We start from the raw sequence: 27,641 nt of genomic DNA on the forward strand, positions 1-27,641 counted from the left end.
TGTCCGCGGCTCCAGGAGACCTGGAAGGGCTAAAAGGGATCGGCATCCATCGGCTGAGCTCTCCTGATCCCTTCCCATGGCGCTCCCGGGATGCTCCTGGATCCCTCCCTGACGCTCCTGGATCCCTCCCTGACGTTCCTGGATCCCTCCCTGACGTTCCTGGATCCCTCCCTGATGCTCCTGGATCCCTCCCTGATGCTCCTGGATCCCTTCCTGATGCTCCTGGATCCCTCCCGAGGAGGGCAGGGAGAGCCGGGAGATGCCCCAAATCCCGCCGTCCCCCAGAGGACGATGGATGTCGGAAGAAAATCCTCCAGGAAAACGCTAAATCCCGGCCAGCGATGCTCGTTAGGACGGAGCCCAATAATTACTCAAATAAATTGTGGGGGGTTTTTTTCCCCCCATCTGACTTCCAAAGCCTCTGGCTGGGAGTCTTCCCGACATCCCAGGCATCGCTGTGGGGCTGGTTTACGCCTTAACAACCCCCGTGCCCTCCCCCGCATCCATCCCATCCCCAAACAACGGGAATTTCTATTTCAGGGCTCTTTTGGAAAGGGGCATTTTGGGAAGAACCAGCCGAGAAAAGGAGGGAGCAAAATCCCTCACCTCCAAACGACCATAAACCCCACACCCCAAGAATCATCATAATTAATTAATTAATTGGTTTGTTTATTTATTTCTTCCTCTGGCATAGGAATTCCGATAGGAAGCGCTCTGCTCTGTGCGTGGAAGACGCCCGTGCTTATTTACAAACGCCACGGTTATTTTCTCCCCCCCCCCCCCAAAAAAACCCAACCCCCCCAAAAATAAATGTACAGTACGGATTCCTATGGCTCCTGGGGCCGGGAGATTCCCGAGGAACATCTCAGGAGTCCCTTCCCGATGAAATCCGGGCAGCTGGGATTTAAAAAAAGAAAAAAAAAAGACAATAAAAAGAGATTAAATTCTTTGATCCGTGTCAGGGAGCAGGAGGGAGAGGCTCGAGGATGGTTCTGTGCCTTTCCTTCTTTTCCAGGGATCGATGCAGGCTGGAATCAGGAAAATTGATGGGGTGGAGCAAAATCCCGAAGCAAAGCCTCAGGTTTAAGTAGGGCTTTGTGGAGTCAGGACCTGCTATGAGGCTGGCTTTGGTTTTGCTGGTTTTTTTGTGTGTTCTTGCATAGGAAAAAACCTGGAGAAACAGGAAAAATCTGGGGGTTGGGAGCCAGTCCAAGGTCATTTCTGCATAATTAATATTTTTCTACGTATCTCGGTGTCAGGCTGTCCCTCTGGATTTATCCTGGAAGAAAACAAGGCTGGAATTCCACCCTCATCTTTACACTTGTGATAAACTCCAGATTAACCCCAAATGAAGTCTTTAAATGTATTGCTCGTGTGGCCACCAGGAATCCTTGTGCAAAAACGAAGTTACATTCAGGAAATGCCCTGTGAGTTCCGCCAACTTCCTCGGATTTTTGTTTGGCCCAGAGCTGATCCCGAAGGTCCTCGCCAAGGGCAGCGCTGGGGATGCCAAGGTGGAATTCGGGAGGATCTGCTGATGTGCAAAAATAGGAGCAGACAAAGTCAGCATTTTCCCAAAGCAACGGGAGCTTCCCTGGGCCCACCTGGAGCTGCCTGGGCCCTGTCCTTGCAATAACATTTGGAAAAACGCCGAGTTTTGGGGCAGCCGCAAACTATTTTGGACCATAGGAAGACTGGAAGCAGCTGGAAGAAAATCCTGCCCACGGCAGGGAGAAAGGACAGCTTTGACCAGGTGATTTCTGGGGAAAAAAAATTTTAAAGGGTTTTTTTGTTGTTGTTGTTTGGGGTTTTTTTCTCTTGGCTGCAGGATCCATTCCTTGGATGCAGGAATTGCCCTGCCTGGAGCAAGCAGGGCCCGTGGTGAGTCCAGTGCTCCAGGTGGAGCGGGCTGGAATTCTGTCCTGCTGGGGAATGTCTGCCTCAGGATCTCCAGGGTGATATTCAGCTCCTTTTTCCCATCTCCAGCAGAAGCTTTAGGAAGGTGGTAGAGGATGAGGAGCTCAGGCTGCAGCTTTCCCCTGGCTTTCCTCCTGCAGCCGCTGCTCGTGGCCTTCCAGCTGAGTGCCCGGGGCCGGGCAGGATCCCTCCAGCACCAGGATCCCTCCAGCACCAGGATCCCTTATCCACCAGGACCCTTCCAGCACCAGGATCCCTCCAGCACCAGGATCCCTTATCCACCAGGACCCTTCCAGCACCAGGATCCCTCATTCACCAGGACAATTCCAGCACCAGGACCTGGGTGACATCCTCGGCGAGGTCATTCCTGGGCTTTGGCTCTTCCCTGGCCTTCCTGGGGAGAGGGAGGGGAGAGGAAATGAGAGAATCTGCAATAAATGAGAGAATCTGGGATAAATGAGAGAATCCGTGGGATAAATGGAGAACCTGTGGGATGAACGAGCGGATGAAGCAGCTCCCCCCGTGCTCCCCCAGCCCCTGATTGCTCAGCTCCCCTTCTCTGCCCAGCACCATCCCGGACACTTTGGATCAGCCCCTGAGCCCCCCGAGACCCCCCCAGACAGGGCAGGCAGAGGTGACACCGCCGGGGAGGTGACGAGAAGGAGGCACCCGCTGTCCCCCCGGCAGTCCCGGCGTACCCAGGGGACAGGAATGGGGTCCCGGGCTGCTCCTCACACGGCCGTCTCCTGCCCCCCGCTGGCCTCTTCCTTCTTCCTCTTCATCTTGCAGAAGCCGTGGAGGCCACAGAAACAGGCGAAGGTGAACTGGGGCATCCCCCGGAGCAGGAGAGGCTCGGGAGCGACCCCGGGAGACCTGGATGGGGACAGGGAGAGGAGTCAGGGCGGCAGCTGGGAGTGCACGGGCAGGAGGGAGGGTGGAGAGCAGAGCCCCAAATCTGGGACGTAAAACTGGGACATCACCCTGGAGCGGGACACATCTCATCCATCTTCAGTCCCTCTCCCTCTCCCTTCCCCTTTCCCCTTCCCCTTTCCCCTTTCCCCTTTCCTCTTTCCCTTTCCCTTTCCCTGCCACTCTCTCCCAAATTCCCCACCCCGCCAAACCCGTGGAGACCCAAACTCGCCCCCAGCCCCTCTCTGGCCAGCAGGGAGCAGCTCCCGGTGCCCGTGGAGCTGAGGATCCCTGGGGTTACCCCGGCACAGGGGCAGCACCGGCGGTGCCGGCACAAAGGGGCTCAGCTGGGACCGAATTCCCTCTCTTTGTGTCCGTTTTCCAGCAGATAAAATAATGCCCCAAAGCCCAGCCCACGCCACGGCCCAACAGCTGCAAAATGTAATTATGCAAATGCAAGGCTGGGGGGTTTTAAATAAATAACAAATCCTCACAGAAATGCTGTCTGAAGGGAAATCTTCACTCGCTCCCTGCTTGAATTCTGAGCTTTTCATCAAATCACAGAATCCCAGACTGGTTTGGGTTGGAAGTGACCTTAAAGCCCACCCAGTGCCACTCCTGCCATGGGCAGGGACACCTTCCACCGCCCCAGGGTACTCCAAGCCCCGTCCAGCCTGGCCTTGGACACTGCCAGGGGTGGAAGCTTCCCTGGATAACCCTGTGCAGTTTGCAGATGGTTTTGCCCCAGAAGGGGCAGTGCTGGTGCCCAGGGGGAGTCTGGATTTGGGATCAGTTCCCATCAACACCAGCACGGACAGGGAGCACTCGGAGCCTCAGTTTACCCTCCGTGAACTGGGCATGAGCTCGCAGGGTTTGGGGCACTGTTTGGGGCTCCCCATCCCACAACCCTGTCAGAGTTTGGAGCAGCCCTAATTCCCAGCAGGGCCAGGTGGGAGGAAATGAAGCAGCCAGAGCAGGTGGAGCCCCGTCGGTGACAGCGGTGACAGCGCCGGGGGGCGATGCCACATCCCCGCCTTCCCCTTCTCCCTCTTTCCAAGGGGCCCAGCTGCAGCACAAAGCCTGAAACATCCCCTTTAATTCCCTCCTGCCGTCCGCGGCCATCTGGGTACCTGTCTGGGGGCTCCCAAATTCAATCAGGCCACCTCTGGAGCTCACAAATCCCCACGGCCGCCCCTCTAATGAGCGCCCCGCTCTGAATGGCTTTCCCGCACCGCGGCGGGTCCCGGCGTCCCCTCTTTGTGCGGCCGCTTTTTGTGTTCGCCAGCGCCGGGATGGGAATTCGGAGGGAGCGGCTGGGGCCGGGGGGCCCGCGGGGGCCGGGGGGGCCGCTCACCTCCCACCCCCGCGGCCTCCCGGGAACGCGCGGCTCCAGCTGGAGCGGGGAAGGGAAGGGGGGAACAGGGAAAGCTGTGGGGGCTGCTCCAGCGCTGCCCAACCCCGGTCTGGCCGATGCTTTCCTTGCTCCGGGGGTGTTTAACGCTGTCCAGAATAACCAACCCCCCCTCCCAGACCTCCCAGGGTGGTCCCCAGGGGTGCCCTGTGCCACCTCACATCCCCCTGTGCCCGTCCCCCCCCTCCTTGCAGACACAAAACCACCCCGAGAGCCTGGGGGGTCTGGCTGGGACCCCATTAGGGACCTATTGAGATATTTAGAGGGGCTTGTAGCGCGCGGGCTTTTCAGGCTGACCCTCTGCCTCCCATTCAGGCAGGGGACAATGATGAATGAGCCCCGGAGAATGGAGGCAGCCCAGCTGAGGCCGACGCTCCTGTTCCTCTTGAAAAGGTGGAAAAAGGGATCCTGGAGGAGCAAGGAATAATTAAAAAAATTAAATGGACTGGCTCGGGCAGCGCTGACAGAAGCCCTGGCTGATTTGCAAGGGCCGGGCAGGCACCCCAGCCCCGCGCTGCCCTTTCCATTCAAGGGAGAAGATCCTCGGGATAAAACTCAGCTGCAGCCGAGAAAATGCGCGGAGCATTAAAAATGTAAAGCTGGAGAATTCTCTTTAGTCAACTGCATCACCGCGGGCCGTGTTTGTCACTGTCACAGTGATGAATTGGGAGCTGTCTGCAATCAGCATGCTCACTTTAATAATGTCACTTTCCTGAGCCCGGAAAAATATCTTTCTGAAGCAGCTGGACCGAGTCTGTTCCTTAACCCAGCAATTCCCATTTCCCTGGGATTTGCTGGGCATCCGGGAAAGCTCCTGGCACTAGGAGCAGGTTTAGGAGGGAAGGAGAGCAGGGATGGCTCGGCACAGCCACACTGCAGGGACACTCCCAGGTGACACCAGTGGCCGCCAGCCCCCGGGTTGGGATGCTCAGGCACCAGGATCTTTCATTCCAGCTGATTTTCCTCCCTCTCCCTCAGCTCTCCTACTTCTGGGAGACACCCTTGAGTTGACTTTTTAGCGAATCGGTTGGAAAAAACAACAAGTTTTGCGTTTGAACCCTCGGATTTCAGAGCTGCCTTTGCCGCCGGCGTGCCGGGCGCTTTCCTCGGGAAAGGAGATCATTTGCAATGGAAATCGGGGCTGTACTTTTTGCAGGGAGCCGAATGGAATTGAATTGTGATGAAATGGAGAAAAAAAAAATCTCATTTCATTTGCCTTTCGTGATAACCAGTCCATCCATACCCACAGCCACGATTTTTAGGAAGGACTGATGATTTGGGGATCACCAGCCTGGCTTTCTAAAAGCCACTGAGGAAAACACCCTTGGAAGAGCCACAGCTGGGGCTTGCAGGAATTCCCTCCTGAATCCTGGACTTCTCTGGGTGATGGGGATGCTCCACGTACGGACCTTTGCCTGGGATTCTTGTTCCTTTTGGCTTTTCAGCATCCAAAGTTCAGCTCCTGCATCCCAGAACTCTCTGTTGGGGCATCCTCTCCCTGTGTGGACGCAACCCCTTTCTCACACTCCTCATCCTCCTCCTCCCAGCCTCAAAATCCATCCAATTTAGCATTTTTCCAGCCAAGCTTTCAAACTCACTATTTTCTAGCCTGGCTTTTTAATTAATCCCCAAAAAAAACCCCTCGGACACTTCTCTGCTTACAACCAGTCCTAAGCCAAACTCCACTTCAAAGCTGCTTCCCTAATGAGCAGCAGAGCTTTAAAAACCCAACAACAGAGGAGCCAGAGGAGGGGATAAAACCCACCTGAAAAGCAGCACCATCCCTTTAAGGGGAGATAATGAAGGGAGAAGATGTTGCCTGGCATGTTTGCAGAGAATCGCTAATTAAAACATCGCTTCTGTAAAGTCTGCTGATCCCATTGATTCTTTCCCCCCACACAGTTAATTTGCTGCTAGCAAGGCAAAGTCGCCAGGGTCCTCATTATAAAAATTTCACTGGCTGCAGCTAATGGTTGTAATTAATAGGTGCAATAAATTTCAAATGGGCAGCCGGGGTGTTCATTAGCTCGGGGCTGACTCAGCACCGGTGGCCTCACCAGTTCCTAAATAACCATTCCCAGGCAGCCGGGAGGAGGAGGAGGAGGAAGAAGAAGAAGAAGGTGCACAACTGGTGCAGCCGTAATTCCCCAGCCAGGGCAGAGCTGGGTAAATAATTCCAGGATTTGTGTCCTTTTAGTCTCGTTTCTTTTTGTCCCGCCGGTGAATTGTCAGTGCAAACCTTCCTCCAGCTCCCCAGCTTTCCCAAACGCCTGGATTTGGGGTGAGATCAGCACTCGAGGAACTGAACCCTCTGAGGCAAAATATCCAACAATAACACCTCACATCCAGGCATGGATCAAACCCAGGCATGGCTTGGGTCGAGGATTTGGGATTTAATGTGGATTTTCACGTCCTGGTTCCTCCTCTCCAGGCATCCCGAGCCAGGGTTGAGCTTCAAACCCACCCAGGCTCCTGCTGAGCATCATTCCCTGCCTGGAAGATCCCATGTGAGCACCAACCCTCCCAGGGAGGGTGCTGGGTGTCCCACAGGGCCGGGTGCTGCCACAGCTTTGATTAAAAAACTCAGCTTTTCGGTTCATTATCATCTGGCTGTAATTAAAATATTCATAATTGGCACGCTTCCGCCAATTTATCCCCTGGCACCGGCAGCCGCGGGGCTGGGTGACCCAGCAGGGAGGTGCTGCTGCTTCCCTGCATTGCCCATCCCAATCCACGGCGGAATTTGGGAGCTGGCGCCCTGTCCCTGCACATTCCTGAGCCAGAATTTGGGCTGGTGCCCCCCAGGGATGCCCAGGGGCTGATGTGGCAGCGCAGGGGCTCCGTGCCGGGACACGAGGCTGTAATTCCCACTCCAGGCAGGACAAGCCCGTGCCTCGCCCGGTTTTGGGATGCTCCACACCCAGAGCCCGGCAGGAGCCCGGCCGGGGGATGCCTCCCTCACTCATTATCTGTAATTAGTGCTTGTCCTGCTCTCCACCATCACTCCTGCGAGCTCAGGAAGGACCAGCGAGTGCTGGAGGGGTCCAGCTGCTCCAGAATTTGCCTTTGCCGGGTGTTTTTGGGCACAGAACTACCCGAGAATGGCTCGGAGCCGCTCCTCCTCCAGCTCCTTTCAGCCCAGCGCTGGGATGAACTGGGAGTCCGCCGGGCGCCTGTTCAGAACCAGCCGAATTCGCGAAGATGCTTTGAAAATTCCCACCCGATCCCGCTTTCTTCCGCCCTGCCGTGAATGTTTCATCAGCCGGGGCAGCCGCGGATGTGGCCCAGCCCTGCCCTGGCCGCGGGCAGCGCTCGGAGCCGTGCGGGCGGAGCCGCGCCAATCGAAAGGTGCCCGAGAGGTGATGCCAGCCGGGCTGGGAGCTCGCCTGGCGCTGGCAGCTCCTCCTCGGAACGATGGAGCTTTTCCAAGGGGCTCTGCCAAGGTTTTCTGCTCGGCAGCGCTTTCATGGGAACGCTCAGGGGGCGCTCGGGGGACCCAGATCTGGATGGGGTCTGTGGGGTGCGATCGGCAGGAATGGGGTCTGTGGGATGGGATCAGCAGGAATGGGGTCTGTGGGATGGGGTCTGTGGGACATGACCTGCGGGATGGGGTCTGTGGGATGGGATCAGCAAGAATGGGGTCTGTGGGGTGCGATCAGCAGGAATGGGGTCTGTGGGGTGCGATCAGCAGGAATGGGGTCTGTGGGATGGGGTCAGCAGGAATGGAGTCTGTGGGATGGGGTCTGTGGGACATGACCTGCGGGATGGGGTCTGTGGGATGGGATCAGCAGGAATGGGGTCTGTGGGATGGGGTCTGTGGGACATGACCTGCGGGATGGGGTCTGTGGGATGGGATCAGCAGGAATGGGGTCTGTGGGATGGGGTCAGCAGGAATGGGGTCTGTGGGATGGGGTCAGCAGGAATGGGGTCTGTGGGATGGGGTCTGCAGGAATGGGGTCCATGGCAGTGGGATCTGTGGGATGGGGCTCCTGCGAGCCCCTGACTGAAAACCTCGACTCAGATCTCTCCAAATCTCTCTGTTAAAGCCCTGGGGGGGCTGGGGCTGGCAAAAAACACCAGGAGATTGGGCACAAAGTTGCCAGGCTTGGCTGCTGACCACCAGCCACCCCCACCAGCGTGCCCAGCCCGTTTCCTCCCCCCAGCTGCACACAACTGGCCGTGCTCCCTCCGTTCCTTTCCAGCCTCATCCGTGCCTTGCTAAAGGAAAATCAATCCAATGAAAGGCAGTGACAGCCATTCCCGAGGCTGCGGGATCCGGGAGCGCAGACAGGCTGCCGATATTCCTGCCTGGAGCTGCTGTGCCCATGGTAGGCATGGAAATATCCACAGGGGCCGGTGTTTGGGGCTGTCCCATCCCTGGAGGTGTCCAAGGCCAGGCTGGACAGGGCTTGGAGCACCCTGGGACAGTGGGAAGTGTCCTTGCCCATGGAATGGGATGAGCTTTAAGGTCTCTTCCCACCAAACCATTCCAGGAATCCTCGTGGTGACAGCGGGGACCATCCCGAGAGGATTTTCCTTCCCCACCACAACACTTTGGGTCGCAACAAAGCAAAATGGCAAAAACGGGGGACGTTTGGGTTCCTTGGCCCTGCTCTCCCTGCCTCGGCACCCTCATTCCAGGCTCCCATTCCCGGTCTGGAGCAGCCCCGGGGCGGGGGCGGAGGGGCCAAGCCAAGCGTGTCCCTCTGCCCGGCGTGAATGGCTCGGGGCAGGCATTGTCACGGGTGAATTTTCTGAATGAGCAAATCCTCATTAAAAAATAATTAAAACAGCCCGGCGAGATTGGCTTAATTCCTTTCATTTTGACGGATGGTGTTTGGTTTGGATGATTTATGTGCCAGCTCTCCCGCTTTCATTGTCGGAACTCATGGGATTTCACCATTTTCTTCCTTCCACACCTCCTTGAGTCATGGGATTACAGCTGAACCTCAGCTTTTTCCCCCTTTTTTTTTTGTTTTTTTCCAAGGACTATTATTTTTAAGGATGCATTCCAGGCTGGTGAAATAAACTTGAAAGGCTGACACCCAAATGAGTCAAAGCTCAGGAAGTGAGAAAAGAAAAAACTGAAGGAGGGAGAAATTGCTCGTTTCCTGCTCTGCGAGAGAGGGTGGAACCCCACGAGGTTGTTGGGGTGGTTGTGGAGGTGGTGGGGGCTGCAGGAACGGGATGGGGCCTGTGGGAGTGGAGTCTGTGGGGTGGGATCTGCAGGAATGGGATCTGAAGCCGTGGGATCTGCAGGAATGGGATCTGAAGCCGTGGGATCTGCAGGAATGGGGTTGGTGGGATGGGATCTGCAGGAATGGGGTTCATGGCAGTGGGATCTGCAGCACCCCCCTCCTCTTCCGCCCCATGGCTCCAGCAAACTTCACCTTTGCACATTTCAGAAGTCCCAATTTGCCAAACCCTGCCCTATAACTAAACCCATCCTCCTCACATGCCCCTGGCCACCACCTCCCCTCACCACCCTCATGACCCCGGCCAGGCCACGACCTCCTGGGAGCTGTGGGGACAAACTGGGTGGCCCCAGCTCTGTGGTAGGAGACGGGGCTGGAGGTGCCCAAACTTCCCTGAACCCCCTTCTCAGGGGAGCACAGGGCTGCTGCCAGCACCTGGAAAATGCCATTCACCCTTGGAAATGACCTTGGAAATGCCCTTGGCCTCTTCCCGGCGCTTTTGTCCCCCGGGATGCAGGTGGGGACTCTTTGAACCATGCAAGAAAAGCTCCATCCCAAAGAAAATCGGCTCCCTCGCCGCCGCTGAATGGGGCCGGCCCCACCATCCCCGGCCCCTTTTGTCTCCCCTCCCTCTACCCCATCCCTCTGGCTCAGGCCCTGCAAGGCTTCAATGCCCCCTTTCACTCGGTGTTTGGCCCCAAACAAATTTGAGTGGCTCGAGAGGGGCTCGGGGAGTCGGTGCGGAGGTGCCTGGAAGGTGGAGTCCCTCCTCTGTGTAGCCCATGGCTTTTCGCCCTACATGAGTTCGGGAAAGCAATCACATAGGAATAAAAAGCCATAGACCACAGCAGAGGGCTTACCCTGGACAAGCCAGCAGTCTTTGGGAAAAGGGGAGGGAGAAGGGAAAGGAGAATGGGGGAAAAAAGTGACTCTTTGGGCTAAGTTGTCCTCCCTCCTTGTGACCAGCAGGAGCTCAGCCCCAAAAACAGAGTGGGTTCCCCCACAACCCCAAAACCAGGATGAGTTCCCACCCCAAACCCCCCTCAGCGCCACGGGGTGGCTTCTCCTGGGTTACCCAGGGCTCAGGAAGGAGCAATCCCAGCCTGGAATGCTCCCCTCTCTCAGCAGGGAGCTGACCCCAGAGGAGGACCCCGCATCCTGGATGCTGTGAGGAGCTGGGATTGCAGGGACAGCTTAAAAGCCACGGTGCCATGGCCAGAATTAATTGCAGCGTGCCCCGGGAGCAGCCATGGAATGGTTGATTTCCCCTCACCCGGTGTCCTGGCCACGGCTCCACCTCATCCCCGTCAGCACCTGGCATCCTCTCATCTGTGCTGCTTCCCAGAATCCCAATGAACCCGACAAACCTGGAGTTAAAACCCAGGCGGCCGCTCTGGCTGCAAATGGAGCAGCACAAATTTCCACCTGCAGATCCAGCATCCTTCTCCGAGCAGGAGCTGCTGGAGCCCGTGGCATAAATCCCATTTTTGGGGAGAAGCACTCACCTTGGGGTGCAGCCGCAGCCTGCCGCGCAGCTCTTTGGAAAATCTGACCTGTAGGGCCACCAGGGGATTGCCCGGGGTGGCTGAGCAGGACCGGGATCTGAACCCCGTGGTGGCCCCGCTGCCCCCAGAGCTCACCTGGCTGCAGGGGCGGCGGGTGCTCGGCCAGGTTCATCCAACAGAGCCGCCTTTGTGGGCTCAGACAAAGGCCCAAAGAAAGGTCTGGCTGCCAACCCTCCTCCTGCTCGCTTCCCCCGCCGCCGCTTCCCCCCTCGCCCCCCCGGGCCTTTTCGGGGGAGTTTCCGTCTCCGGACCCACAAAACAGGCGCTCGGGACAAGGGGATGCGTTTCAGGGGGCAGAAGCTCTGCCGAGAGCTGGACACGGCCCTGATTCTTCAGGAAAAGCCTCTCGGCACCTGGGGGAGCTCCTTGGGTGGCACCAGAGCTGCGCAGGTTGTCCCTGGGAATGCTCTGGCCTCCGCCTTTGCTCCCTCCCCCTGCCAGGACACGGCTCGGCTCGTTCATCAGCGGCTGTTAATTGCCAGGGGCTGATGAGGTCAGGGTGGGAGACTCCCCAGAATCCCTGGGAAATCCCGGTTCTCAAACGCCCCAGCCGCCAGGACGGGAGGCAGGGAGGGATTTTGCTGTGGTTTGCAGTAGAAAAGAGCACGACTTTGACCTACAAATCGAACTCCTGGAGCGCAGGGTGGCTCTGAACTGGCATTTTCCCAAGGTTTTCCCTCTTTTATTTCCCATGAATGGTGAGGGGAAAGGGCCACCGTGCCCCCCACCTGTGACACGGCCACAGTCCCCTCCAGCCCCTCCCCAGGACGGTGTCCCCTCCTGGTATCCCAAAACATGGAGCTATTCCAGAGCGTCACTTGATCCCAAAATTCCATCCTTGGGAGCAGGTGCTGCTCTGGGAAGAGCTTTTGGGAAAGCCCCCAGCTATGGGGTGCACGCCAGGAGCCCCACATGGATCCCTGCACCCACCCACCCCTAATCCCCATGGATCAGCCCTAATCCCCATGGATCAGCCCCAGTCCCATCGTGCGGGGGGCGAGTCTGTCAATTTGTCCTTCGCGGCTCTTTGGGACGTGGCCCTGTGGCACCCAAGGCCTTCCCACGGAGGTGGCACCTGGCAGGGCACAGGCTGCTGTCCCCAGCATGGCAGCGCGAGGACACGTGTCCATCCCAGCGCCACCATCCCCTCTCCACGCCGCAGGGACCCCAGGACTGCCCGGAGCCGCCGGCCGAGCGCGCTGAGCTCACCTTTGGCAGAGTGGCACCGTCTCCGCGGGAAGGGCCCGGTGCCAGCGGGGACAGGGCTGGCATGGCGGGGACAGGGCTGGCATCACCGTCCTCTCCTTCCCCCGGTCCCCGCGGGGATGCCCGGGGCTGGGGGTGCCCAGCGCTGCTTGGAGGGGGGGGGGTCACCCCGCTGCTCTGAGGCTCTTTTGGACCCCCCAACCTTTCTCTTGTTGCCACCGCAGCACCCCCGAGCTGCGCGGGCACATGGCTGGGGTGGTTGTGCCGCGAGGGGCTGGGAGCGGAGGGAGGGAGGGAAGCGGGGAAGGAGGGAGGGAGAGAGGGAGGGAGGGAGCGGGGTCAGGTATTTCTCCATCCCTGGCTCCGGAGGGCCGCTAACAAAGGCGCTATTGAACTGCAGCCGCTCTGGTCTGTGAAGCAGAAACCTCTTGTATCTGCTCCGGTGCTTTGATCTCCCTCCCCCGGTGGGATGGGCATTACTCATGTCCTGCTGCTCGGGCACCGCTGCCAGCGCGGCACGGCGGGGACAAACCCCCGCTCGTCACCGCGGCGTCGGGAAATGTCCCGCCGGCATCACGCACCCGCCGCTCACCCCACTCCTGTCCTCCCTCTCTGCCTTTCCTCTGCAACCCCCCCCCAAACCCCTCCATCCTCGCAGATCCCAAACTTTCGGGGGTCGGCGCGGTGCTCAGCCGAGCGTAGGGGCGGGAGGAGCCGCGCTCTGCGCCGCGCATTCCTCTCCTGTAATTAAAGCCGGTGCGCTGGGTGGAGGGGGAATTTCCCAAAGGGTTTTACTGGCGTGTGGACAAGGGTCAGACAATGAGAACATTTGACAGGGTGCCCAAATCCGCTGTATCTTGGATACGCTCAAAGCCTCCCCCGTGCTCCTCGTCCCAGGCGCTCCTTTGGGGGAGGTGGGGGAGGTTGGGGCAGGTTCGGAGGTGGCGACGGCGCGGGGGGAGCTTGGGGACTCTCACAAAAACCCCGCAGCTTTCAACCCAGCCAAGTTGCCCCAAAAATGCCAATGCTTGAACAGCACAAGCTCTGGAACCACACTCCCGGCGGGATGCGCCTGGAAGTCCTGGGAAGAGGCATCAAACGCACCTTGGAGACTCTCAGCGCTCGGATCGGTGCTTTAAAAAGTGCTCTGCTGCCTTCAGCAGGTCCCTGCCTCTCTCCCTGTGGATCCAGGGGCACTGGGGGCTTATCCCGGTTTTGCCAGTCCCATGGGATGCTCTGACAACCTGCCCAGAAACCATCGCAGTTTCCCAAAAGCGCTCGAGTGCCTTTGGAAATCTCACTCCCTCCTGCCTCTCCAGCTCATTTGCAGAAATCCTGGCAGCTCCCACAGCACCCAGAGGGGCTCATGTGGGAATCGCCTCTGGAGCAGGGAGGCCCCTGGGGTGACCACACGGCAGCGCCCAAAATGAGGGCACCCGGAATTAGAACATGGGAGGGATCCTCCATGGAGCCAAGGGCTCCCAGCACCATTCCCGAGGCGCATTCCTGCTTTTCCCAGCTCCCAGGTGTGGGGAGAGCCCGGGACATGTGCAGAGCCTGTTTGTGTCCCCGCCGTGGGGTGGACACAAATAAAACCCCCCGAGAACTGGGATGGACAGATGGACAGACAGATGGATGGACACTCCAGAGCAGAGCCGGGAACATCGTGTTTCCCACAGAGATCCACACCAGTTGCATCCCCATGGAGGCAGACTCAGCCTCTCTTTTGGGAGATCAGCTGCAGCTCCCCCTCCCCAGGCCCAAACTGGCTCGTGCCCCATCAGGCCCTGATTCCTGGTGGATTTTTAAACATCAACCCTCAGAATTTTGGGGAGTTTGGGAGTCAGAATTTGGGCAACGATCCATTTGCAAACTGTCTTGCCAAGTGGCTCCAGCACAGCCAGATTAGATCTCCTAATCACATTTCCGAGGCGCCCGGGATCATGGATTGGGGATTTAGAGAATATTCGTCATTGTAACAATGTCATTTCCCAGCCCTTACCTCGTTCTCCGAGTCATTATGCCCGGACTTTATGGCTTCATGGGAACATCTCCCAAGGAAAAGGGAGGCTCCGGAACATTTGTGGTGCAGCTGAAGGTGCGCCGGTTGTCTGTCACCTGTGCATCCCATGGACGGGGTGATTCCGGGGTTATTTATGGGTTTTAATCAGCTTCCTCATCACCACCTGATTTTCTACTGAAAGCTGCTTGAACAGAACCCAAATCTTTGCAGAATTCCTGATAAATCTTCCAGGAATAAAAAGCAGGGAGGGGAGGGACCAGGGAAGCTGAGGAACGGCCCAGATCCTGCAAAGCTCGGGAGAGCAGAGCTCCCCTGCTTCCCTGCGGAGCTGAGGGTGAGACCACAGCATCTCCAACACCTTTATGGAGGCATTCCAGGAAAATGAGCTCCATAAATCCCTGTTTGCAGCCACAGCAGCCATGGCAGCAGCGCAGGCAGAGCTGCAGCATCACAGGCAGAGCCCGGCTCCCTTCCCCGGGATGCAGCCATGGAAAACCACTTTGGGAAGGGCCAAACTGCTCCTGGTTTTCCAGGTGCACACACAGCCACGGGCTCCTTCCAGGGCACAGAATCCAGTGTGGAACTGCTCCGGTTTGTTTGGAGGAGGGAAGAGAGATCTTTCATTCCTGGCTGCTTTTGCACTTCGCTTCATTCCCGTTGGGATGCTCCTGCCCACCCCTCTCCAGGAGCGCAGGTGTTGCCCCCTGGCAGCCCAGGAGATGTTTCCCTTTTCCAGTGGGCATTCCAGGCTTTCCCTGAATCGGATTTGTGTATGAAAAGTGGGGCTGGAGAGGTGCTGAGGGGACAGCGCTGTCCCCACACCGGGCAGTCCCACAGGAGTGGCTTTTCCATGGGTGCCCGAGGTTGCAGGAATGTTCCCCCTGGGACAGTTTTGGGCCAGGAGGGATATTTTGTGTCTCCAGTTCGTTTGTGCCACTCAGCTTCAGGCACAACACCAGCCTGGAGGAGCTGCAACCTCTCCTTCCCACTTTTCCATCTGGAGCAGCACGCCGCTTCCAGCCCTCCTTCCCTCTCCCCCAAACGACTATTTTAGGTGACGGGAAATGCAGCGAAAGGTTTTTCTTTGTACCGAGCAAAGTATCCTCCAACCCTAAATGATTTCGTTTCTCAGCTTGCTGGGATAATTCAGGGTAAATTCATTTCTGTTTGACCCCTCGGTGCTCTGCAAACCAACAAATCCATCCTGAGCAGGGAACCGACCCTTGGAGAGGCCCCAGGATCCCAAAATCGTGACTTGTGTGCCCCAGGTCACAGCCCAAATCCCTCTGCTCAGCCCCACTGCCCTTTGCAGAGCACCGATTCCTCTGGATTTATTTCCAGGTGGAAGGATGGGAGAGGCAGAGAGGGAAGGGACGAGATAATGACCCAGATCTGCTCCTGCTCCCTCACCATCAATTTTTCCATGGAGCCCATTAGGAGACGGCAACAGCAGCTTGGGAATCCAGGTAAGGCCCTCGCTAACAAGATCCTCCTGGGCCTTTTAGCACCTTCCTGGTCACAGATATCTCAGCTCCTGCAGCCCCAGCTGTAATTAAGTCTGGGCTGCGAGGCAGGAGATGCCGCAGGAGCTGGGGGGGAATCTGTCTCGATTTGCTGGAGCAGCTGCAGGGCTGGTGAGGGATGGTTTGGATCAGGCAGGGATTGGAGCTTGATGGCCTGGATCTGGATCAGGCTCAGTGGCTTGGATCAGGCAGGGATGGGGGACTGATGGTCTGGTTCCATCAGTTGTGGCGAGTCAGTGGTCTGGATCTGGCAGGGATGCGGGGTCAGTGGTCTGGATCTGGATCAGGCTCGATGGTCTGGCCCTGGCAGGGATGAGGGGTTGATGGTCTGGTTCCATCGGGGATGAGGGGTTGGTGGTCTGGTTCCGTCGGGGATGAGGGGTCGATGGCCTGGCCCTGGCAGGAATGGGGGAGCTGCCCCTGAGCCACGCTGGGTGCTTCAGGGGCTGGTCCCTGGTGAGGGATCCCTCGTTCTCCAAGTCATGATGACTTTTTGCCTTTATAGGAACATCTCCCATGGAAAAGGGAGGCTCCAGAACCTTTCTTGCACTGGTGCTCTGGACAGCTGAAGTGGCAGAGGGTGTCAAGCCTCACGCAGCTTTTCCTGCTCTCCCAGGGTTTGAGAGACCCTGTCTGGGTGCTGAGGGGCCAGGTTTGCTCTGGGTTTGGGGTTTCAGGGTTGTGCTGAGCAAAGGGAAGGTCCTGACAGCCGAGCTCAGGCTGACCCCAGGTCTTGGGCAGCTCAGTGCAACAGGCAAGGGATGCGTGTAGGAAATGTGGGACTGGAATGAGGCAGCACATGGAGTAGCCCCTGGAGAGGGAGCAGGGCCATCCTAGAGGCTGTTGGGCAGCCGGAGTGCTGGGGGCATCTTCCGTGTTGGGTCCAAGGGGAGGCAGATGTGGGGCCACTGCCGGCCCTGTTGCTCCCTGTTATTCCCCGTTATTCCCTGTTATTCCCCATTATTCCCTGTTGCTCCCTGTTGTTCCCTGTCCCCAGCTATTCCTCCTGTTCTGCTGACTCGTGACACAACGTGGCACCTCTCAGCACGAGCAGGAATTCACCTGGAGCCGGTGTCCCTTTGCCGCTCCGGAGCCGGTCCCTTCCCTACTTGCCCCCCCCTGGGCAGGGCACTGGGGGCTCACTGTCCCCTCCCAAGGGACAGCCACACCTGCAGCGTGGCCCAGCCCCACGGGGACACCCATAGGGGCAGTGTGAGGGTGTCCCACCCCTGTCCCTGAGCCTGCTGTCCCTGCCTGGAGCCAGCCCAGCCCTGCTCCCACCCAGCCCTGCTGCTGCTGCAGGTCTGCCACTGCTCCCTGGGGACACACAAAAACCAGGAGGGGACATTGTCTGAGACCCTCTGGGCACTCCCAGCCCGCTCATCAGAGAGGGGCCCAGGGCTTCTGTCCCCCTCCCCTCTCCTCAGTGGCACTGGAGCTGCTGGCAGGGAAAAAATCCTCATTTTCCTGAGCGGGTCTTGCAGTCCAGACGCGTGAGAGCACCGGGCACCGCCACACCACATGCACAGAGCCCCCACACCAGCCCCCAAATCCCTGCACGAGCCACTGGGACCCATCTGGGCTACCCAGACCTCTCAGGACCCCCTCGTTTTCGGCACCACAACACACCTGAACGAACAGCAGCAATCAGGTGACACCAAAATCGCGGCAATTCCTCTCTCCAAGTCCTTAATCTGCTTTCTTCTGGCTGACATCACCGCTCAGGTTGATACACGAGCTGCTTCCCTTATCTTTCTTTGGGATTACCTCATCGGAGAGGACCCGGAGAGCCTCCCTCTCCCTCTCCCTCTCCTTCTCCCTCTCCCTCTCCCTCTTCCAGCTCGGGGCTTGGAGCTGCAAGTTTGCAGCCGGAGGAAGGAATCGCTGGGATGCGGCTCCAGCAGCACCCCCAGCCCTGCCGGCCACTTCCTCCCGCATCCTTCCAGGATCCGGGGATATCCAGCCAGGCGCAGGCAGCGGCAGATCGGCTCTCTGCCCTTCAGAAAGCAAGACGCACCTTCTGCAGCAGGCAGAGGCTCCGTGGGGTTTGTTCCCGCTATAAACAATGCCAAAGCGTTCGCACGCACGCAGAGCCCAGTCCTGCGAACCCCCCGCCTCACCTGGGAGAGACGAAAAACTTAAAACGTAAATTCGGGTACGGGAGCACCCATTCCAGCCCCGGCGGAACCCAACCGTTAACGAGCTCACGTGTAATTAACTGATAACTGCCTTAACATGTGTTGCATGTAATTCTCTGTCAACATAAATAATGGGGATGTAGCATGAATATACACACACACCTCACAGATATTCACACAGAGATGAATTTTCACCAGCTCGGGATTATTCTCACCCAAAACAAAGCCAATTTAATTTTTCCCCAAGCTCACCAGCTACCTCCACAAGAACAGAGCCGCAGCAAGCCACAGCCACCCTTCGGCTACAACACCGCCAGGAGAATTAAATCCATATATTCCCACGTTCTCGGCACAGACTGAGGGCTCGGATCGCTTTGGGATGCTCCAGGCTGGCATCCCCGGGGATGCTGCCCAGGAAAGGCAGCCGGGAGCGGGGGGATGCAGGTGCCTGCGGGTGCTCCGCGTGTGCTCAGCGCCGATCCCACCGCGGGCTGAGCGTTCCCCCGGTGCCCCCACTCGCCCTCACGCACGCAGCTCCTGCAGGCAACGCTCCAGACAAAGAAAGCGAGAGAAAAAAACGCCGTCTTACTTTTTTTCCTCCTTTTTTTTTTCTCCTGCTTTTCTTCCCCCCTCCTCTCTCCTCCCGCAGCCTCACCCGCGGGACTCCAGCGATTCTTTTTTTTGGGGGGGGGGATCCTGCAAAGCAACTTCAGGAGGCGCCGAGCGCTGCTCGGAGCCGAGCGGAGGCACCGGGGAGAGCTCGGCCGGCGGAGAAGAGAAGGAACAAAAGCCCCGGCGCTGCCCGAGCGGTGCTGAATAGGTGTCTTCCTAATTGTAAAGGGGATTGTGAGGCTGTGTGTGGCTGCGGGGCGGGAGGGGGCGGGTGAAGGGGCGATGGGGAGAGGCCTCCCTCCCTCCCACCCGGCTGGGGCCGGGCCGCCCGCAACCCCGAGCCGAGCTGGTGCATAAATTATCTCCTGGCTCTCCATCTCTCGCCGCCGGAGCCGCGCATCCCCGGCAGTTTCCCATTCCCCGCACGGCCGATGCGGTACCCGGGGCACGGACCCCGCTGCCCCCCGCCCCGGGCAGCGATGCCGCCTCTCCTTGTCTCTCCCCGGCTCTCCCGGCTCTCCACGGCTCTCCCGGCTCTTCCCGGCTCGCTTCTCTCCCGCTTTCCTCCTTCCTGCTTTGTCTCCGGCCCCGTCTCGCAGCCGAGCAGACACAAAAGAGCCTCTGACCTGGGGGGAGAAATCCCCTTTTCCGGGAAAAAAAAGCCCACCCGAGGTCTCCGGTGCGCGCTTTGAGCAGGCAGGGGAATTAAAAATAGCTGGGCTAGCTCGGAATCGGAGGCAGCATTCCTCCCCTAATGAGTCTAATTAGCGGGGTGAGGATGGAAGCGGCTTTCCCTGCGCCTTTCCCTGTCTGCAAGCACTGCCCGCGCTCTTCCAGGGGCTTTTGGGGGAAAACGGCGTTTTCCCACTTCCAGGAGCTGCTGGGGCAGGAGCTGTCCCTGGGTGCAGCTCTCGACCTACGCCTCAGCTGCCTTAAGCACCTCCGTCTCCAACCAGAGGGGTTCAGACAGGATTAAACCCCAAACGCGCATCCCGAGTCCTCCGGGGCTTGGCAAAGCAAAGACAAGTCGGATTTGGGACCTTTTTTTTTTTTGGCTGGTCCTTTCCGCGGCTCGTTGCTGTCCCTGCACCTCAGCTCTCCCAAATCCCGGGCTGTCAGTGGAACAACGAGGGATTCAGTGGGGATTTAGCCGGGCTCGGGAGCCAGATCCTCCTCCCGTGGCAGCGCCCGAGCCGCCTGAGCACGGCATTACCTCACCCCGAGCCGGGACAGCGGGTGCGGGGCTGCTCTGCCCTGGGGACACGGGAGGTCCCCGGAGGGGGGCAAGGACCCCTCCTGCTCTCTGCCCTCTCAATAACTCCAAAAATCCAAATTTTAGCCATTAATTTTGGCTGCAGGGGTGTGGGTGAGGCGCGGGATGGGGGGAGGATGGAGCAGGGTCCATCCTGCGCATCCTTCCCCTAAACAGGGATGGCACAACTGATGAATCCCCCTTGATGTGCTGGGCATCTCATTAACTGTTGGGCCTAATGAGCTGCTGGGGTTGTCCAACAAGCCAGGAGCATTGGGACTGGGGGGACAATGTTGGATCTGGGCACGGGATTGCCGGAGCAGGAAGTCCAGGCAGGCCAGGAGCGGTCAGGGAGGGCTGAGCCGTCTCCCAGCATCTGCTCCGCTCTGACATTGTGCTCACTTGGGCTTTTTTTTAATTGTCTTGATGTCCCTCATTTGCATAATCCCCCATAATGCAGCGCAGCAGGACTTTTGCTCTGAGCTAATAAATAGACGACAAAAATAAATGTGTCATGTAAGATTTGCTTCCATTCCTTGCCTTTGTGAGGGAGCTTTCACCAAGGAATGACGCCGGCGGCGTTGATCTCACAGGAACTGTCAGCCTGGCCTGCCACGAGCAGCGACTTCCCCTCGCCCCGGGTGCTCAACTTTGCCAGATGTTTTCAGCCGAACTCGCCAGCGAGCAGCAGGAAAAGGTGGCTGCGGAACGCCGGCACGCGCTCCTGGCGACCTGGGGATTGCCCCCAAAGCTCTTCCCCCAAATCACCCCACCCCAAAAATGTCCCCCAGGCCGCCAAAATGTTCGTTGTTGTGATTTTGCATCCCGTGATGGGCAGGCAGGTGCCTGCGGTGCCTCATTCTTGGGGTATTTAATTCAGAATTACGGGGCGCTGTGGTTTCCTCTCCTCTCCGGAGCCGTGCCCAGTTCTCCTCTCACGGCGGTGATGAATTACTGATGAAATTCGTTCCCTGAGCTGAGGAAAAGGAGTAATTGCTGTGCCATGAATATCCAAGTGGGCTCACGAGGCCGGGAAAGCGCCGTGTGTTTGCTGCAGGAGGATTTCCCCCTTGGTTTGACAAGAGTTTATTCGTCCTCTTCCAAGAATTTGGCTGGATGGAGCTCGGGATGTTGATGGGAACAGCAGAGATCCCTTAGCAGGCTCCGAGTGTCAAAACACGGTTTTAGAAGAAGTTCGCTGAGTGTTTTCCCAGGATGGAGCTCGGCTGGAAGTGCGGGAGCTGCGGGAGGATCCCTGGGCTCCAGAGGATCCCTGGAATGCCAGGCCTGTGAAGAGATTTCGATCTGATGGAGCGATGAGACTCCTCAGATTCCTGGAGGTGTAGCAGGGATGTTTCCTTTGAAATTCCTCGGGATTTCACACCTCGTGCATTCCAGGAGCTGGGTTTTTCCTCTTTCTTCCCCCAGCCCTGTGATCCTGGAGGATTCTCAGCTCTGACCTAAGAACACTTCAGCATTTCCCACTCTTTTGTTTGCTGAGAAAAGCCTGAAAACACCAGTCCTGAAGGGTAAATGCCACAAGAGAAATAAAAACCTGATCGTAGGTGAAGTTCCTTTTTCTCTTTTAAACCCTGACCATTTTAACTCATTTTTATGGCTGTCCATAACACGACTCTGGAGTGGGAGAGCTCTCCACCCTGGGAAAAGAAATTCCATCCACAACAACTCCTCTCCCAGCTCATCCCAGCAGCGACATCTTCACCCCAATGGTCTGGACCAGCCCCTGAGCACCAGATCCATGCACTGGGATGAGAGACTGGAGCGCTGGGAGCTGGGAAGGCAGAGATCCATGAGGGTGGAAAGAAGGGAGAACCAGCGGGAGCGAGATGAGGCGCAGGAGCGAGGGATGGACGGCTGTGGAGTCTCCCTCCAGGATGCAGCGAATAATTTCCCTTTTCCCCACAGCACCAGGGCGAGAGGACGGGATCATCCGTCTTCATTACATCCCTGGAATAGGCTCTGTCAGGTTCCGCTGTAAAACCAATCAATATTCCCTTGGCCTGGCTGCCCACAGCTCCCGCCAGGCCGGGAGGAGCTGCACAACCAGGGCGGGCACGGGACATGCCAGGCACCACTTTGGGTCCCCAGGGGGCTGAGGGGACACAGACACACCCAATTATTGCCCCGGGCTGTCCACACACGCTTGGGTTTTGAAAGGAGTTCACGCTTTTTCTCATCCGGCTCCCCGGGGGTTTTCCTTTGCCATCAAATCTGCAGGCAACAGAACAAATCTCCTGCCGCAAAACCCCGCAGGAAGGAGTTGTTCAGGGAACAAAAAATCACCCAGGAAAGCCTTCTTTGCCCAGTTGCAGTCACACAACCCCGCTCCGATTGCGAAGCCAGCTCCAATCAGAGCTCCCACACAGAGCAAGGCACCTGCAGGGGAGCTCCAGGGATCAGCCCTTCCCAGGCCAGCAGCATTCCCACTGTCCGGTTGCTCCTGAGAACCACCAGAGAGAGGACAGACCCTGGAATGGGAGACCCTCAGGGCAGACACGTCCCTGACCACCACACCTTTGGACATGGAATTTGGATTTGGGGTCTTTGGGTTTTACCGGGAGATGCTGGAAGCAACCACAACTGGGGGTGCCTGGTTGGGGCAACCGCCCGGCAGCAGGCAGCCCTCAAACCGACCTCAGGCCTGGCATGACCCCTCCATGCCCACCCTGCAGACCTTTCCCGGGGTGGGAACGGGGCTCTGGTGATCCCCCCTGCCCTGGGAAGCTCCCCCAGGGCCGTTTCCACGCCTCGTGCCCGGGCTCCTGCTGCAACAAAAGTCTCTCAGCAGGCGAGACAAGCCCCATCCATCTCGCTCCCAACGCGGCCACGCAACTAAAAATAAGCCAATAAAGGAGCAATCACCTCGGAGCGGCAGCGGCAGCTCCTCTATCAGAGCAGGGAGGGCTGCGGCAGCTGCGGCAGCTGCGCCCAGCTCCGCGGCCAGCCAGGACCCCCAGAGCCCCCTGCCCCTCTCTGCCGTGCTGTGCCAGCAGTGCCAGCACCTGCTGCTGCCCCACAGCCCCGGCTCTGCCTCGCTGGGCTTGTCCAGGGTGCTCCTGGTTGTCCCAGGGCACCTCTGAGAGTGCTGGCAGGAGGTGGGGACAGCTCCGAGCTCCCGGCACTGCTGGGAGCAGGAGAGGGGCTCCCCTGACAGAGGAGAAGTTTAGGGTGGATACAGGGAAGGAATTGTGCCCTGTGAGGGTGGCACAGGGTGCCCAGAGCAGCTGTGGCTGCCCCTGGATCCCTGGAAGTGTCCAAGGCCAGGTTGGACAGGGTTTGGAGGAGCCTGGGATAGGGGAAGGTGGGGGAGGTGGAACTGGATGAGCTTTAAGGTCCCTTCCCACCCAAACCAGTCTGGGATTCCGGGATCATGGCAGGGTTTGGGTGACCACCCCAAACCCTTTCTGCAGACAACAGCGAATAACTCAAACACCCCAGCCCTGTGTGTGGATCAACTTCTGCGGGGTGAGGACGCCAATTTGGGACAACACTCCCACCCCTCCTTTCTGTCAGCTTTTAATGAACGATCTGTTCAAGTTCTGCTCCTCTCCACTGTCCCAGCAGCTGAATTGTCACTCTGGGGACCCCGATCCTGGTGGTGCCGCGTCCCTGTCCCTGCAGCTGTCGGCCCTGGGGCAGCTCCAGCCTGGCGGGACGCGCTGGGCGTTTGCCTCCGTTCGCGCTCGTTTGTCATGGAGATCTCCTGGCATTTTTTAAAGGGGAGATGAATTTCGGGGAGCTCTGGGCTCCGATTTCCCCGGGGCAATGGCTCTGCCGGGCCGCGCGCAGCGGAGCAGCGCTCCCGTCCTCCCGCTGCTCCTGATGGAATTTGATTCCGCGCTGCCAAATCTGCAGGGCTGCGAACACATTCCCGCTCCTGATTAATGGGAGTAATTTCTGCTTGAAAGAAGGTTTGAAATGAGCAGCCGAGGGGAAGCGAACGCTGAGGGTTCCCCCCAGTCCCCCCCTCCCCCGGCGCTCGCTGCTGTTTGCATTTCCCAGCTCGGGGATGGGCGAGCAGCTGAACAGACTCGCTGGCCCCGTTTCAGCGCGGCAGAAGGTGTGGGAGGCAGGGGGGTTGCGGGGATGGGCAGGGGGACGAGCCAGGGGACCCCCAGGACCTCGGGCCGGACGGGGAAGGGACCCCCGGGCCCACGGAGCCCGGCCCGGCTCTGCCGCGCCGGAGGAAAAGGGGACACACGGGGGGGACACTGGGGGAGACACGGAGGGGACACGGAGGGACGCGGGGGAATACGGGGGGACACAGGGGGGACACGGAGGGACACGGGGAGACACGGGGGGCCTGTGCGGGGGGTTGAGGGGCACCAGGGGGCTGCACGTGGGCGGCCGGTGGGTCTAAAGGTGAGGGAAAAGAGGGGTCCCGCCTGGGGGTACCCCGGCTGCGGGGTCGGGGGTGTCGCGACCCCCCGTGAGCTCAGCCAGGGCTCAGCCCTCCTGTCCCCAGCCTGGGGCCACGCTCCTGGGGTGTTCCCATCCCTGTCCTTCCCTCCCGCCCCACCGTTGTAGCCCCAGGAATCACGGGAGCTTTCCCCCGTCCCCTCCGTCGTCTCCCTGAGGAGCAGCGGTGGCTCCGCATCTCCTTTTCAATTTATTTTTATAAGGAAGGGGAAAGAGAGAGAGGGAGAGGGAGAGGGAGTCACATCCTAATCTGGCAAAATGTCAGGGAGTGATTCAGAGAAGAGGAGAGCGGCAGAGAGAGGCAGCCCACACAGGAGACTTGTTTCTGATTTCCAAATGTCAGCATGTCCTTTAATTAAATGCTGATTAACAGGGGACGTGCTCCCCTGCGCCGGAGCCGGGGCTGCTGCTGCTGCAAGCCGCGGCTCCACGGAGAGGCCGGGCACCGCTGCAGCTCTGCCAGCCCCGGGATGAGCTCCTGGCAGTCCTGGAGAGCCGCGGGAGCCGAGCCAGGCTGTGCTCGAGTCCCCGCTCCTTGTCCTGTCCCCGAGCTGGGACCCAGCCCGTGATTTTTGTCCCCATGTGAAGCTGCAGCAGGTGCAGCTGAGTGAATCTGGATGCAAACCCTGAGGTGGATGCTCTTGCTTTAGTTTGAGCAGCTCTTTCCTTCCTCAGCTCTCCCTGGGCACTCCAGCCAAGCTGCAAAAATGTTACTGGATTTGGGATCTCTGGGAACAACCTGTGTCCCTCGGCATGATCGGCTTCGATGCTGCTCTTTGTCGTCTCGGGCTGCCTGGGCTTTGAGCTCGGTGGGAGGGTGATCCTTGAGGGAAGGAGGGCTGGGCTGGGCCCTGGGGGTGTCCTGGGGGTGACAAACCCTCGCTGACCCCTGGAAGTGGGGAGTAGCTCCCTACGGACAGAGCCAGGCCGGGCAGTGTCCCGCTGCCTCAGTCCTGGCCGCTGTTCCCGAGCCCCAGGGGTTGATGGAGGTGGGATTGGGGATGGAGGTGGGATTGGGCATGGAGCAGGTGAGTCTGGGCAGCACCTGTGCCTCACTCCATGTTCCCACTGCCATTCCTGGCCTGGCAATTGCTTTGCTGTGTCTGGATTCTCCTGGGGAACTTCACCAAGTGCCCTGGGATGGGTGATTCCCAATCCCGGCCCTGCCCGGCCCTTTGGGATGGCTCAGGATGGTTTTATAAGGCTTGGGGCAGCCCCACACGAGGTTTATGGGACAAGAGAGGAACGTTCTGCTCTGCACCCCTGGCTGGCCACGGAAGTGCTCCCGAGAGGACAAAAGCTCTCCAGGCTGCACAGGAACTGGGGCAGGTCCTCTGCGGACCTGTGTCACACGGAACCACTCGCACAAAGCTGCCAGGGAGGTGACAGGGCTGAGGCCACACGCCAGACAAGGCTAAATCTGAAACGGGCTGTAATTAAAATCAAGATTTCGGTGCCAAAACGGAGAGGAAAAGCTTTCCATGGTCATCCTGCCACGTCCACAGCTCTGCCTGCTCCGCACATCCCTCCCAGTGCCACTGGAGGTCCTCTCTCCCTTTTTGTGTCACCTTGGGGGGTGTGAGACGGGGTGACCAGGGGCCCTGGGTGTCCCCTGCCCCGTTCCCAGTGCCATGTGCAGATCTCTGTGTGCCCCATGTCCCTGTTTCCTGTGTCACAGGGCTCTGAGTGTCCCATGTCCCTGTTCCCTGTGTCACAGGGCTCTGAGTGTCCCTGTTTCCTGTGTCACAGGGCTCTGGGTGTCCCCTGTCGCCGTTCCCGGTGCCATGTGCAGCTCACAGCAACAAGTGCTCCCTCTCCAAACTCCCGCGGCGACGCTGCCTATTCCCAAGCGCCACCTGATGGCATCAGCCCCAGGAAGGATTTGTTGGACAACATTTGCACAGACACAGACACAGGAATCAGCTCCGAGGGTGGAAATGGGGAATGGGGGCGCCGAGGGCAGCCCTGGCCCAGCACCTGCCCCGCTCCCGTCCGGAGCAAAGCCGGGTGCAGGGAGTGCACAGCCGGCTCCTCTCTTCTTCCCAAGAACACAAAAATTCTTCCAAGCTCCCCAGCAGACAGATTCTCCTGCAGGATCCCCACAGCTCCCCTGTTTCCCCTTGACAGGCCTGAGAAAACAGCTCCGGGAGAGCAAATGACACCGAAATCCCGGGAGCAGCAAGCCCCAAACACCTCCCACGGGGAAACGAGAGAGGAGCCACTTTCCTCTGCCACCAGACATGGGGTTTGTCGCACCAGTGTCACCTCCGCCTCCCTCTGGTGCCTCCCAGCTGCGTGTTGGGACCCTCCAAGCGGGAGTTTGGATACGCTGCAGCTGAAGGAGAGGAGCTCCCCCAGCACAGCGAAGAGCTTTGCACAACCAGGAACAGAGCCAGGCTTCTGCCTGCCCCTTCCCCAAACCGCTCCAGGGCAGGGGACACAGGTGACATTAACCAGCGCTGGGTCAGGGTCCTCTTTGAGCGTTAAACCCTCGGAGAGGGGAGTTTAACTCCGCCGTGCCCCCGTTTCACCGCTGCCCCTCCCCGGCGAGTGCCAGACACGTGTCAGGGAGAAGCTCCCGTTTGGGGCAGCCCCTGGATCCTCCCGTGAGCTGAGCAGGGCTCCCAGGGATGGATTCACCAGCTGGGATCCCTGGAACGAGCCAACCTGGCCGTGTCTGGCTCCCCAGGGATGGATTCACCAGCCGGGATCTCTGGAATGAACCAACCTGGCCGTGCCCCGGCTCCGGAGCCCACCCAGCCGGCGGAGACCACCCATCCCTGCTGCTCTCCCCATTCCCGATTTTGTCACACTCAGGGAGCACCGAGACCCCGCAAAATGAAGGCTCCCAGATGGAGAGACCGCAGCAAAGTGTCGGTGCTGGGAGGGACGGGGAGAGCACGCCGGAGGAGGGGAGGTGGCGGCGCTGGGGAAGGGGGGGGATGAATCATTCCGAGGGAGCCAGATTTCCATGATTCCCCCTGCCGGAAAATTAAAGTCTGCTCCGAGTTTGCATCCCAAATGTGATTGCTCTGGGCTCCCTGCCTCGGAAGGCACGTACCTGTCTCAGCAGCCGGCCCTGGCGGGCTCAGGGTCCATGCTGGCTACCTGGCAGCGGGCTCTGCCTTCTGTTCCCGCTGAGCAGCATCTCTGCTTTGCACACCGAGGGAGTTAAAAGCTGCAACTTAAGGGCTCGAGGGGGGGTGGAGGTGGACGCACCCGCTGAGCATGAAAAGCAGCCATTGGCTCTGCCTCGCCGGCTGCTCTGCCGCTGGGTTGGGCTGAACATGTGTCATCCTTCCCCTCGGCTCCCCTCGGCTCCCGGGCGCTGGCCGGGCCCCCTCGGGACCGGCGAGGCGGGGAAGGAGGCGCGGGGTTGAGGGGGGTGACCCTGGGGAAAGAGGCGCGGGGTGAGGGGGATAAATCCTGGGAAGGAGGGGCGTTATTGAG

The 27,641-nt window shown here is 58.9% G+C and overlaps 1 protein-coding gene across 5 annotated transcripts; it reads right to left on the minus strand.

Annotated features, from left to right (window-relative positions):
* Nucleotides 1-648: 648 nt before the first annotated feature.
* On the minus strand, nucleotides 649-27,344 carry BLACAT1 (BLACAT1 overlapping LEMD1 locus). Of its 5 annotated transcripts, none has more exons than XM_048328270.1 (3): nucleotides 27,253-27,344; nucleotides 2,616-2,790; nucleotides 649-2,311 (listed from the first exon to the last, which is right to left on the minus strand). In XM_048328270.1, the coding sequence occupies exon 2, from the start codon at nucleotides 2,748-2,750 to the stop codon at nucleotides 2,649-2,651; it is 102 nt and encodes a 33-aa protein (XP_048184227.1). In that variant the 5' UTR covers nucleotides 2,751-2,790; nucleotides 27,253-27,344; the 3' UTR covers nucleotides 649-2,311; nucleotides 2,616-2,648. The 5 variants fall into 5 exon arrangements, with proteins under 5 accessions (XP_048184227.1, XP_048184224.1, XP_048184226.1 ...); XM_048328267.1 differs by lacking the exon at nucleotides 27,253-27,344 and adding an exon at nucleotides 17,379-18,747 and having other exon boundaries at nucleotides 649-2,307; XM_048328269.1 differs by lacking the exon at nucleotides 27,253-27,344 and adding an exon at nucleotides 18,477-18,744.
* Between the last annotated feature and the right edge of the window lie 297 nt (nucleotides 27,345-27,641).

Source organism: Corvus hawaiiensis, chromosome 24, assembly GCF_020740725.1.
Source record: "Corvus hawaiiensis isolate bCorHaw1 chromosome 24, bCorHaw1.pri.cur, whole genome shotgun sequence".
Taxonomy (NCBI): Eukaryota; Metazoa; Chordata; class Aves; order Passeriformes; family Corvidae; genus Corvus; species Corvus hawaiiensis.